We start from the raw sequence: 14,517 nt of genomic DNA, 5'->3' as shown, positions 1-14,517 counted from the left end.
TCTTATTTATTAGATCTCGTAGTCACACAGTTTTAAGATATTTAGCCCACACTAAAATATAAGGACTACAAAGAAAGACAAAATAACTTTACTTTATTGATATGATGTTTAGAGGAACCACACATGGCCTTTGAAGTTTTTTAATTTTATATGTTCTTGTAAAATATACTATTTTCCCTAAAAATAGTCAATATAATTGTTTAAAAAACTTATTTATGACTAATAGCTACTTAAAATGAATAAGAATTATTTTAAAGAATAAGCGTTCTACCAATTTTTTTAAATAGTTTTCTTTTAAAAATGACGAGAACAGTATTATTGTAACGCAAATAGCGCATACATTTTTTTCGTCATGAAAGTGGATAAAAAAAGGTGTAAAATTTTTTGAGATGCGTTAAAAATCGAAAAAATGAGTATTGAAAAAAATTATATTTTTAGCAGAATGGATAGTCATTATAAGAATTGTACGAATTATAGTTTTCTATATAGTTGTATAAAATATTACCTAACGCTTGTGATATTTTTTCAAATTCGCAATCTGAGTGTGTTTTTAATTTTCTAGAGCTGTTAATATTATTTTTTTTATTTTTGAAGAGAAAACAGCTAAATAAACATGAATTAATCACTTTGCATATGCTCATGGAAGACGACGGAGAGTAACACTGAGGATTTGTTGGGGAGTTATAAGTCCTTGTTCAACTCAGAGTAAAATTGAGAATTGACATCCTTGTTACCCCTACCCATTTCCTTGCTAGCTACGGAAGAATATTTGTAATTTTGTCTTTCTCTCATACATTCTCGTAACTAATATTTTAAAGAGTCATGGCAGCTAAGTTGCTCTCCCCCAAAATATTCTTCATATCGTCAAAATTTCCTTACAATTTTTTGTTGCTTTTTTACAAAACGACAGGTCATATTTCAAGAAACTTTATTTATTAATAACTTAAATACCTGAAAGATATGTAAGGAGAATATAGTTTTCTTGTACTACCTCTGATTTCCTCAGGTATTATTCCAAAACGAAGTATACAATATAGCCATCCTGGGGCAACATGTATTTAATATGTAGGGATGTGATTTTAGTAGAAAAGACACTCAGTTTGAGGGGTGAAAGGAAAAAAAGATTCACTTTTTTTTTTAATTCGACCTATTTACAGTTCGTACCCACGTTCAAAAGACAGCTGTCAAAATTTCAGGACGATTTGTTCTTGTGAGTAATCCTTCTAAGTATGACCCTAATTTTGTTATTTCCAAAATAATGGATCAAATACAATTTTGTGTTTTAATTTAACACTTCTAACTGATGTGAAAAAATACCATTCAATGGCTTCAAAACTGTTATGGGGTTCCGCTCCATAAAGCGAATAAAAAATTTAATGGAATAATAATAAAATAAAGTAAGCTGATTTTGAATGGAAAGAAAGTTTTTTTTTTTTTTTAAGTGCGGGACTTTTTAGCCTAAGTGTTATTATATATAGCTATGATAACTACTAGTTATACATAAAGACAAACCAGGAAACGCTATTTTTTGACTATTTATTCCCTCCCCCAAATTTATATTATTGGCAATTTCCGAAAGTCCCTTAAATAAGATAATAAATTAAAATTTACCCCAATTTGTACGCTAGATCATGTATTTCTTCTAAAAAATAAAAGGGGCTTTTTATATTACATTATATATAATGAATTATGTGAAATTAGTAACTTTTTTATATTTTACTTCAATGCAGTTAGTTTTTTTAGCGTAATACTTCAAATACATAGTTATACATAAAGCTGCCCATTAATATTTCAGGGGTTGTCTTGAGGATGAGTAAGGAAGTGGGGGGAGATGAGAGTAGTTTTGATAGTCTGGTGCAATATTACATCCCAAGTTGCTCTTGATTAGATATTTAGTTGGTGCATAATGTCCCAGGGCTGCTGATTGAATACGTGGACGAGAGGAAACACCTAAATCCGAATACTGTGGACAAGGAGACTTTGACCGATTACGAAGACGTTTGGATACGGCAATCATGGCATCAGGGAACGAAGGCGGGGGTAAAGGATAATGTCTGAAAAGATTAAAAGGTGAAACATTGAATTGTATTCATTTTTAAAAAAATATAGTTTGATTGGAAAAGTCTGCCACTACATTTTTGCATTTTGGTCATTTCTTTTACGAAAAAAAAAAAGGAAAAAAGTTTTTCAAATTACTTTTCAAATAAATAAATACAAATTTAATAAGGTAAGAAAAGAAGAAAATTTGCTGAAAAGAGTTCCATATTGGAAAAAGATTTGAAATTGATTTTCTAAAAAGTATAAGATTCGAAATTCAGCTAACAAAGAGCGATTTAAAAATATATATACACTTTAGTAAATCTGTGGGTGTTAAAGTTTATGCATGACCTCCCTTATGGTTCACTTCGCCACTGGTCGCCAGGAACATTTGGACACTTCTTTATTTTGTCAAGAAAGAAAAAGATGTATTATTTGTTAGACGAAACATTCAAAAAATTGCTTCGTTTCATCTATTAATCATTGGAGACCCCATTCATTGACAAATACATTTTGTCTAGTTAACGCTGACGAAATCAACAATGGTTATATGTCAGGAAAAAGAAAATTCGATTAGACGAGCATTAATAAGAAATTGAATTTTCGTATTAGTGGTCAAAATAGATTTTTGTTTCCTAGAATTTTTAGAACATTTTCTTCAGTCTGAAAATTATGTATATAATTGAATTGGCATTACCCCAACTCCATAATCATATACAGTAAAACCGGCTTATATGAGTATTAGGAAAGAGTAAAAATGTTGCTTTAAACTCGTATCACTATGTCAAAGATTTCATCTACGAATAATTTTTTTAGGTGTAACATGTAATCCTAAACACATTTTCTAGAATGAACAGTCTCTAGAACAGGGGCCAGAAACCTATTTAAAGCTGAGAGCTACTTTAAAATTCCCAAAATGCTTGAGAACTACCAGCTCAAAAAAAAATGAATAAACGAATTAAGAGATCAAAAGCATACCATATTTTTAAAACAAGTCCAGCGCCCAACTAAGAATAAGCCAACGTGAGACTGGGTGCCCGCAGCATAGGGTTTTTGATCCTATCTCTATAATTACATGGCTATGCCTATGCAGTGTACATCAGCTAATGAGTAATGACATCATAAAACCAACACCACTAGCATTTTAAATGAATGTGATTACTTGATAACGAGAAAGAGATTATTGTTTCAACTTCTGGGGAAAAGGACATATTTCCTTCGATTCCAAAGATAAGAATTCAACTTTAAATGGATAGAAAATGGTTACTAGGGCTGTATCGGTCCTTTATATGGTACCTAAAATTGGTACTGTCCCTGTTATCAGTTCTTAAAACAGTCCCAAATTTTATAATCCCCTCTATAAGGCTTTATTTTATAAACATTTCGAAAATGTACCAACTGTCAGTTTATCATTTGAATTATTTTCGTTAATATGTAATGTCTTTCCTCCAGTAAAATTGTTTATAATTATTTTACAAAATTGAGGCTGATATTTATGATTGCCAAATTTTCAAAGACTGTGGGATGACTTTTGAGTCCGATTCGGAAGAGTCTTCCGATTTAGGATGGTTCTGCTGATGGTTTAAAGCAGAAATAAAATAGTCCCGTAATCACCGGGAGCCAGAAGGACAGTTTTTGAATGATTTTTCCGGTAGTAGTGACCTTATTAAAAAAGTGAGTCAATCATAATTATTCAAATCAGCCTCCCTCCTCCCATAACAGAATCATAGTAAATTGTTTTATCAAAACTCATCAATGAACTTTTTTGCAGCTCACATTTTATCTGAAATAAATCATTATACAAAACAAGTATTGCTTAATATTATTAAAGAATGTGATAGAACTACATATATGCAGACAATTGACTAACAATGACAAATAAAATTACCTTTGATACATGACAAACTTAGGAGGTGACACCGGTACCGGCTGGGGTGAAGAGTAGCGAAATGGAACGGATTTGCTTCGAGTTACAGAGAGTCTTGGGATAGGGCTATCCATAGTTACTAGTGGAGAATCCGTTGGGTATGAGTAGTATAACTTGGAACGACTCTCCACACTTCGTCTATATCTATCCGAGGTATCAAAACCCATTTTAGAACTACATGATATGCATCAAAATAAAATGTGTTAGAAAGACTTCATGCAGTTCAAATCTATGTACACGTCATCAATATTTATAATTTAAGAAAATGTGTTGTTAATACAGGAGCGTCTGCAAGATTATATTTGGGGGGAAGGGGGCTCAATTTCTAGAAAAAATTTCAAAAATTCAATTTTAAACATAAAATTTTTTGGAAAAACATTTCAAAAATCAAATTTTAAATATTAAATTTAAAAATAAAAATAAAACAGCCGTTCAAAAAAATAGATTTTTTTCCAAAATAATTTAAAATATTTCAATAATCCACAGTTATTCTCAAAAATTAAATTTAAAAAAGAAAGAAAAATCAAAAATCTATAACTATCTCAAAAAAATTCACAGCTATTCAAAAAAAATAAATTTTAAAATTCAAAAATTCATTGCTATTCTCAAAAAATTAAATTTTTGGAAAAACATTTCAAAATCCACAGCTGTTCACAGAGTATAAGAGACACACTTATATGTTTTTGTTGGAGAGAGCTAGCTGCAAAACGCCTCTGCTTTACTTTGTATGTCAAAAAAATAATAATTAAAAAATTTCAGAAAAGAAAATTCAAACATTAAAATTTCAAATATTTAATTTTTTGAAAATCATTTTAGATATTAAATTTTTCGTAGAAAAATATCAAAAATCTGTAGTTATCTATAGAAAATTAAATTTATTGGAAAAAAATTAAATTAAATTTCAAATATTCAAAGTTTGTAAGAAAAAGTAAAAATTTCTGGGCTGGAAGGGCTGTATTCCCCCCGGGTACAGCCCTTCCAGCCCTCCAACCCACCCCTTGCAGACTCTTGTAATATAAAAATAAATATCTGAACTATTTTTGTGAATTTATTTACAAAATGCTAGACTGTTTATAAGTCAATATCGTCTATATTTTTTTTTTTTTTTTGTCATTACGGCTTTGTTTTGCTTTATACTTTGAGGGCCATGTTAAAAAAAACATATTTGCAAGACTAATTAAAAATAAATCGGAAAGAAACGAAGATAAAAAATGTTTTATGTACTATAAAAAGCCTGTATAAAATATTTAAACAGTTATGGTTGCCAATTTTTTTTTTAATTAATATTAAAATTACTTCTACCCTTGAATGTAAAAAAATAAATGTTATTATCATTCAATTAACATACTGTGATGAATAAAATGTATTACTATTTCAATAATAAGTAGAATGGACATTCGGTATAATGCAAAAACTTTGCAAAAAAAGGATTTCCCCTTTTAATTAAAATTAATTTTGCTTATTTACTTCAATTATTTCAACAGCTATCGTCAATTTTGCGTTTTTGACTTTTTTGTGTCACCTTGAACTCTAAAAGAAATTAAATTGCATTTTACCATTAATATAAAAAGTTTTACTTTAATCAATCGGTAACTTTTTCTGTAATCCTGAACGTAAACAGAGAAACCAAGGCAAAAACATAACTCAAACAATTCAAATTCCTTGGCAAAAGTAACCAGTCAATATCTCAACAATTTAAAAAAATTATCTACCGGGTTTTACTAAAAGTTTACAATATAAATTACTATCAATAATAACTAAGTTGATAAGGACTATATTTTACTGTAAGTTTAATATTATTCAATATGATCACCGTGATCACATTTGCAGCAGCATACTATGTTAGAAGGAAAAAATGATCCAAATCATAATTTAAATTTGTTATGTATAAATATATCGTGAAACTCCTGTACTCATCTAATAAATATGCTTATTGTACTACATTAGGATGGAGCTTATTTTTAAATGTTAGATAAATGAAGTTTTAAGGTTTCAAATTGTTTCAATTAGTTTATAGATATTTTTGAACCATTTTAAAAATTATTTAGAGGTAGCTCAAAGGCCTAAAAGTTTTAAAAGTTTACATTAATTTAGAACAACATGTTTTTTTTTGTTTTGATCTAATCTATATAGTATAATATATTACAGTATTTTCTTTAGAATAGCAAGCTTTGTTCAACAAAATTTCTATCAACAATATTTCATAAATTTTTAAGAGAATTCCGTATTTATGTTTCCAAAAGAACCTAAATGAATTGTATCTTTAGGCCCATATGTATTTCCTTTGCGTATCACAGTCATACAATTCAACTGATACATACCAAAATCTGGCAGTATTCTTATTGCTTATTTAAAAAAGAAAACAGTAAATATTCGGATGATCTTTACCTGGGATACTTTTTTATGACCGTTATTTCAGGAAAAAATACATATATATCTAAATTTCATAAAATAAGTCAGAAATTTATTTAAAATAAAATGAATTTACAAGAAAAGTTTTGTAGGAGTTACTTATATACTAAAAATTACTTACGAGATCATTTGAGGTCGAAATCAACGACTTGCTAAAATTTAAACAATCATCTAAGTTAGTAGAAATACAAGGTTATGCCATTATCTAATCGGCAAGATAAAATTTTCAATAATGACTGTGGTCCCAAAAAAGGCATATATGACGTCATAGAGTATTACAGTAGTGCTCTAATACTAACAGTCAAGAAAGGCGATATGTAGCTACTCTTGATAACACTTATACTATTTGACGTCATTATTAAAAAGTGTGGTGAAAGTCAAACATTTGTAGGTAAAGCGTTATGGCATATCTTTGTATTTCTATTAACCTTGACAATAATATTTTGAGACATCAAAAAAGTATGATCCACCTTAATCTACATATAAGTAATGACAGTTCATAATTGTCAGTATTCAGGTAATTTAGATCGTCATTAAAATATTTTCGGAATACATAAATGTACTTTGTTTTTAAAACAAATAAAGAAGTAGTTTAAAGTTTAAAAAGTATTTTTGTTATATCTTAATGTTAAATCATCAATCATCATCTTTCTTTAGGGATTATGATCTCATTTTCAAAAGTATTAAGCAAAGTTTTTCATGGAAAGTGTTACATATATAATTGCACAATAAATAAATATCTAGTAAATGAAATGCTCTGTGATTCCAAACTTCAAATCCAAGTCGGAAAAAATCATATTGTTATCAATTGATTTCAAATTATGCCCAAAAAATTATGAATCTAGTGTCATATTTCCACTTTTGAGTAATTTTTAAAGGATAAATGTCGTGAATGAAGGCAGAAACAATCTTAAACAATATGAGCATTTGATAGAGTGCAAACCTCGCCCGATTGTTATTTTTCTAATATGAACCATATTTATTAGCCTACAGAAGGACACCAATTTGTGTCATTAACAACAGTATGTCCAAAAATTGATGGTGGTTTTTAAAATAAAATCATGAAATAACCTGTACAAGTTATTTTTTTGGCGAAAAACTTTATTTACTTCCCAATATGATGACCATTAAGCTTTATACATTTTTGTAATACGTTTTGGCATCCCTTCATACAGATTATTCAAAGTATCTGGAGAAATTTTTTGCCAAGCTTATGTCAGTTTTTTTTTCATTTATCCTCTGAAGTTGCTGGCATATTTTCATTGAGTTCCCCCTGGACCAAGGCTCACAAATTTTCAATGGGAGACAAATCCGGACTGTTGGCAGGCCATGTGCCTTTGCCTCAGAAATAATCCAAGTTGTCTGAACACCACTTTTGTGCCTTTTTGGAGTGGTGAACAGGGGCATCATCCTGCTGGAAAATGGCTCTTGATTTGTCAGACAATATTTTCCTCTTTAAAGGAGGCCCAGTTTCTTCAGTACGAGACAAAGCTGACATCAGAGACATGCTGATGATCTCCTTTACGTAGTACTCGGCCGTTACAGTCTGGTTTCGTGGAATCAGGTGAAGATCTGACACTGCCTGGTGGCTAATAACGGCCCAAACCTGAATTTTCAGAGAAAATTTTAAAGTTGGAGTGGGTTCCACATCTCCCTTATCTCTTGCCCAAACCCGATCTGTTTGAAGATTTGGGGCATGAAATAGCTCAAATGGATTTGCATCACTGAAGAGGATACATTTCCGTGTTTCCGCTAACGACAGAATTGAAGCCGGGCCTTCCTTTGGTTTTCTGAAAGTTTGGGGTGCAGACGAGATTTGTATGGCAAATTTGTTGTGGACAGATGACTTGGATATTGGATAGCCTTTTGAAGTCGATCTTGCAGCAAGTTTCCTTGTGGATTCCCTCTTTTTGGTCAAAGATTTTGAAATCACCAATTTAGGAACTTTGCTAATTTTTTTGTTCCTTCCTCGACCCCTCTAATTTGCAAGGGGTTGTCCATCCTTCATTTTCTTACACCAATTCTCAATGGTCTTGAGAGGAAAATGTAACCCTTGAGCACCGTCTCTCTGGCTTGATCCACCCTCTATCATGCCATCAGCCTTGGACGTGGTCTCCAAAGAGTGCTCTCTCACCATTTCGGATATTGAACTTTAACTAACATCCTTTGGTGTTTTCTGAGCCCTTTTATACTTGATGTAGGATGCAATTATCGGAAATTATTGCATCAGAAAAATTCAGTATTGCCTAATGATTGTGTCAGGCAAATTTAATTTTATTCCCACCAATAATATTTAAAAAAAAAATATAAACGGATATTTTTAATACCTCCATCAATTTTTGGACATACTGTAACTTATGGTTATGAATTGTAACGTTTTGTACGAGCTTGACCTTTACCATTGACCTTTCAAAATTTAATGGCCTCTTATTGTGATCATATATGATCTTTGTTGCAAGTTAGCTCAAAATCAATGAGGAACTTTTTCCGTAATCTTGGTAATCAAACAGAAAAATAAACTAACAAACAAGCAGTGGCAAAAAGATAATCTCCGTTCAACTTCGCTGGCAGAAATGATAAAATCCATAAACGGAGAAATATCAAATTCATTTTTTTATTTCTTATAATAAAACCACTCAATATTTCATAGACAAATTTCGTTCATTATATTCAAATTTATAGCATGCGTTGAGATACCAAAGAATGTTAATTACAGTTTATGGCCTTCATTTGATCTTCACAACCTAATTTAGTCCCTATATAATGTTTCAAATATAATGTACTAATTTGTACTTTTTTCATTTTGACCATGAGTTTTGCTAATTTAATTGCAATTTGGAGTGCCCCTCCTACGATATAATCGAAATATTTTGTAGAAAGAAATAAACTATAATTTGTCCAAGAATAAAAAATCCCCCATACTCAATTATGAGAAAAAATAAAGGGCATTTAATGTGATTTGTTCACAAAGAAATATCATCCTTTTAAGTAAATATAATTCATAGCGGTCGATTTAAATCGGTTAGGATATTATTATATTATTGTCTTAATGACTACCGGAAATAAAATAAAAACATAAAATAATTTCCAACGAAGCAGAAATTCCATGCTTTGCATTAAAGACTAATACATCTTTATTTCAAGGTCATGTAAGGACGATTAAAATTGTCGTAATAACTTTTTTGTATATATTTAAATCATATTATTATTAAATTTAGCCTTTTTATAAATTAGAAGTTTCTAGGATAGGCAAAGGAATACTCTAGAGATGGAACATGCACTATGTTCAATTTCTTTACTATTGTAGTAGTCTAAATATATTAAATAATAAGCAAACCCTACAGCGATTCGAATGAAAGAAGTGTTAATCACTTTTCCATTACCAATTAATTATTATGATTCGCCTTGATGGATTATTCATATTGGAAAAGACTCGTGAATAATAGCATAATATCAGGTTAGAGCAGTAGTTTCAGCTTTGTTATGATCAAAGAGGAGACAATTAGCAGTGGTGATCCTCTACCCAACGGTTGGGCCGTGGGGAACAGAAGGAAATGAGAGACCTAAGCGACGAAAACTGTACAACTCAGTAAATTCGGACCTTTCTGGAAGGAATAATACATCATGTACAATCATAATTAATTGATAACGGAAAAGTATTAGTACTTCTTCCAATTCTAATAGTTGCCTTGTTTTTTTAATTAATTAACTTATTTTAATATATATATATATCAATTGAATAATCCCTATCATTTTAAATTGAATTAAAATATGCAACTGCATATATTAATATATTAAAAAAATCTTTTTTCGGCCAAAAGTCCCAAATGGTCTTTCGGTGAAATGTCTGTTCACAAATTTCTTTTTCGCAAAATACACGTTAGGAAAATTGCCCTCAGGCGAAATGTCCCTCCGTAAATAGTTTGCCCACTCATGTAATTTGTGTCCTAAGGAATTAAAATATTTTGGGTCGATCCATTTATTATATGGCATCAGAATAATTATACATTCATCTCACGATTGTCTTAATTCAATTTCCTCTTTCATTTAATTACTATTCTTATAATAGAAAAGAAGAAAATATAGCCCGTAGCCCATATACTCTCAATGACCCAGACAAAGCTATAAATCAAGTGGCGAAACAAAGACCACGTGATGAATATTTGTACAAATATGCTGACTAAAAGATAACTTTTTTGTCCGCTAGGGACGTCTAGTATAATTGAATATTACTTCATAACTAACTAACCCACCTCATTGAATCCACCTTTTTAACTGAATTAACAAGGTGAATTCTGTCAAGGGAGGAAAAAGTTGCATACTTCATGAGGGAAATGGCAAAATGACGACATCTGTGGTAACATAAAAAGCAATATATTGCGTGAAAAAATAGATACTAATAAGACAAGGAAGTGCCTTAAGCTAACAAACGCGTTCTGCCACTTGGTATATGGATTGAACCATGGAATTCTATGTAGATGCCTATAATAATCACGTAATAATTTATATTCCCACATGAAGGCAATATAACTTGAATGAAAAGGAAAAAAGAGTTAATGTCATTTTTTACTTCGTTCTTTCAAGGGGGGGGGGGGAAATATAGAAAAACAAACTAAGATAAAACATGCATGATTATTCCATGTGTTTGGAATTATATGGTTTACGCATCATAATTATACTTATTCAGGAATATTTTTTCGCCAAACCATCTGAATTATACAAAGACAAATCAATTATAAGGAAATAGTTAATGCAATAAAAATGTCATTGACTTTAATTTTAACCTTTGATAAGAGTTTTGGAGATTTACAGTTACAAATAACTCATACCTAACACGTATTTACAATTTCAATATTAGCAATGTGGTCTCAAAATTACATTCAACTACTTACATAATATGTATAAATGATTGATTTAATACAAAACACAACACATTATCAAATATTAAAAAAATATGTAAAACTTTCAGAGCTTTTTCACAACAAGAATGTGACTGACTTACTTAAGGACAAAAGACAATGTTCTTGCTTTGTGAGAAAAAGAGAAAACACTTGAGTGAGTAATATAAGAAGACGTATAATAGAGAGTAGATGTGAGTGACCTATGTCAATTGATGCTGAGAGTGAACTGAGATAGGTAAGGAAGTGAATACCTTAATAATAGAGGCCGTAAATTTTGCAAGCCTATGAATTTTTTGAGGTGCTTTCCCTAGATGTGATAATATTTTTTTGTTCCTTGTTCCAATGTTCTTTGTATTCCCTCTCACTTTCACATGCAGAACAAATCGTGTATTTTTTTTTATATGGTGTATCAACGTAAAAACAGTCTTGAACAAAAATTAAGGAAAGGAGAAAATCCATATGATTTTTTTTTACTTCATATATATGTATGTACATACAGCTTGATAATTCATAGGCACATTCAAGTCATAACATGAAGAGCATTGTATAATAATAACTCAATAATTTCAGCTATAGTTTAGAACCTTTATTTGATTTAAGAGACTTATATTAGCCCTGATAGGCTCTTTCAAATAAAATCTATCAATTTATCATTATTTGGTAATTTTAAGTATAATTAAAATAAGAGTAAAAGGGTAAGGAGAATAACTTGCAAATAGAAATTATCAATTATTTGTAGAAAAATTCAAATCAAGGGATAAGAGCCAAATTGTCGTAACTCTAATATTTATTTGACAGAATAAAGTTTGGAAAATCCATTTGTTCATGATGAATAACTGTGTTTCCCAATTTTTTACAATAAAAAGGATCTGAGAAATTGATTTAAACAGTCTAAATTTCTCTGTTTTGACTATTCGCATTTGTAATTTTTTGAGTTACGACAATTATGACATACGATCCTTTATATTCATGTATTTATGTGGACATAAATACATGAATATTCAAGTTGTAGGAAGGAAATTCTTTTGTTGTTAAATGCTTTAGGAATTTACGTCAGCAAATACTCCAATCATCCATGAAATTAAACGTGAGTAAATATTTATACTTTTATAAATGATTTAGCATTCATTATTTTCCTTTAAAAAATCCTAAAATTCTCTAAAATTGATGACATAAATAAGCCATTGTGAGGTAGGTATCTAATTTGTAGATAAATTGTTGTTTTGGTTTGTCTTGTTAGAATTCTTTCAGATAATAAAAGGAACACAAACTTCGTTAGTGAATATTTAGAGATCTATAAATATGATCTACGGGTATTCTAAATAAAAAGCTGAAAGTTAACCTGGTAACCCAGACAATTTAAATAATGTTTTGGAAGAGAGCAGATTAATTAACCTACAGAGTTAGCCCATTAGCTATTGCACGGATAAGGACCTCGATGCAGACAAGAATATAGAAGTAGCAGAGTGAGTAAAGAAGGTTACAAAAGTAAATACTAAAGACACTGGAGATTTGGGTGCTGATGAACACATCGATGATTTTTCCATGATGGAGCAAAAATTTACGTTCTCATTTTGTTTTGTGAAAGGAGTCTATAAATTCTCGGCTCACGTTGTTATATTATTGTTTTAATTTCTGAGTAAATACAACATTTGTGACGTCACTCAGCTCAGTCAATCAGAATACATAAGCTAAGCGACAAACTTCTTAATTATACCAAAATACCAAACCTAATATAAGTCATCACAAATGTTGCTCGAAGTATAAGGCCCATTGGCCCAACTTTTTGGTACTATGTGTAATAGTCATGTAATAAAATTATATGACATGACAACTTATAAAGGGCAACAGAGGTCCTCACAACATAAGTCCCTTATCTACTCCATCTTCCTGGAATGCAATAATTTTAATTGGGATCTAGGTTTTAGAAAACCAATTAAAGGCCATTATTAAGGCCAAAAGAAGCTAAATTGAGTTAGACATATATTTTCAATAATTGTACCTACTGCTCAGTTTTTTTTTTGGTTTTTTTTTTAATAAATCTTTAACAAATGACAATTTTATGTTAATTTAACGTCAGCAACAGATTTTGTTGTTCTACCATATATATTCATTAAACCTACATCCTTCCACGTAAGGAATTCTCAAGAAAATGACCCTTAGAAAGTCACATGGTAATTACTCGGATATAAATATTGATATCACTACCTGAGTATGTGGAATTATATATTAATATTGTTATGTATGTAATTACCCGAACATAATTTTAAAGTTACAATTTAATTGTACAGCTCCATGACGTCAAATAATGTTTTACAAGAGTTTAGTATTAACCTTTCCAAAAAATATTTCAAATAATACTCGAATCCAATACTAATAGATACCTGGACACAAATGAGACATGATTTTTTATTAATATTTTTCCTATTTGTTTAATAACAATGCCTCCATCACAACGTCGTTTTCGGTTTAAGTTATTTATTATGCAATCAGTGACGTCAGTAACATTTTAACAAATAGGGAAATGACAAAATTCCTCTCATTTATTGAGAGTTTGCATTAAAAAAAATGATAAAAATAATTATATAATATTTAAAATAAATACATACATATTTGGGACTACTAATGTATGCAATACATACATTTGTAAAAAAAAAATATCTTTATAGCTTCCTAGATAAGCCTGCAATATATGTATATATATCTGGTCTCTCAACAAATAAGCAAGATATATTGTTTTTCTTAAAATTGAGTGTGGATTACATTTCAAGGGTTTTATCTATTTTGGCGGAATGCCTTCTAAACTAAAAACACAATAGATTTTTGAATTTTGCTAATGATAAAGGATATTTTTTTACTAAATATTGATTAATTAATTATCAATTAAAGAGGTTCATCTTCTTATAAAGGCAATTTTCAGAGGTAGGAATAAATCTTTAAAGTAGAAGTCCGAGGGGAATTTCAAGTCTTTGCGAACAAGTCCATGTCATTTAGCATTTTGATAGAGTCAATTTTGAGTCTTCAAATTTCATTTGAGTTCATTAAATGACTAATCTTTTTTCTAAAAAAAGAAATTTTTATAAAACTTAGACTTGAATGAAAAATATATAACATTGTCAAATTTCTGACGGTGGCCCTTTCACACTACCCAAACCACAGTTCTGCAGACGACAATGTAAGTGTATTTGAATAGCCTTAAACGTCACTTTTTTTTTGTTGTTATAGTAGAAAGAGTATCAA

At 30.0% G+C, this 14,517-nt stretch overlaps 1 protein-coding gene across 3 annotated transcripts; it reads right to left on the bottom strand.

Annotated features, from left to right (window-relative positions):
- Nucleotides 1–1,616: 1,616 nt before the first annotated feature.
- Nucleotides 1,617–11,563, bottom strand: LOC121120328 (uncharacterized). Of its 3 annotated transcripts, none has more exons than XM_040715178.2 (3): nt 11,379–11,563; nt 3,926–4,108; nt 1,617–2,054 (listed from the first exon to the last, which is right to left on the bottom strand). In XM_040715178.2, the coding sequence occupies exons 2-3, from the start codon at nt 4,036–4,038 to the stop codon at nt 1,784–1,786; spliced, it is 384 nt and encodes a 127-aa protein (XP_040571112.1). In that variant the 5' UTR covers nt 4,039–4,108; nt 11,379–11,563; the 3' UTR covers nt 1,617–1,783. The 3 variants fall into 3 exon arrangements, with proteins under 3 accessions (XP_040571112.1, XP_040571111.1, XP_071745279.1); XM_040715177.2 differs by having other exon boundaries at nt 3,926–4,138; nt 11,379–11,537; XM_071889178.1 differs by lacking the exon at nt 11,379–11,563 and adding an exon at nt 11,269–11,366 and having other exon boundaries at nt 3,926–4,138.
- Nucleotides 11,564–14,517: the final 2,954 nt, after the last annotated feature.

Source organism: Lepeophtheirus salmonis, chromosome 6 (assembly GCF_016086655.4).
Source record: "Lepeophtheirus salmonis chromosome 6, UVic_Lsal_1.4, whole genome shotgun sequence".
NCBI lineage: Eukaryota > Metazoa > Arthropoda > Copepoda > Siphonostomatoida > Caligidae > Lepeophtheirus > Lepeophtheirus salmonis.
The sequence above is the reverse complement of the archived record's forward strand: the minus strand, read 5'-3'. Positions and strand labels throughout refer to the sequence as shown.

Excerpts from the sequence above, each read along its gene's own strand:
- LOC121120328 (XM_040715177.2), bottom strand. The coding sequence starts at position 4,131 with ATGGGTTTTGATACCTCGGATAGATATAGACGAAGTGTGGAGAGTCGT. Across the intron at positions 2,055-3,925 it reads AAGTTTGTCATGTATCAAAG|ACATTATCCTTTACCCCCGC; the intron begins GTAATTTTATTT and ends TAATCTTTTCAG.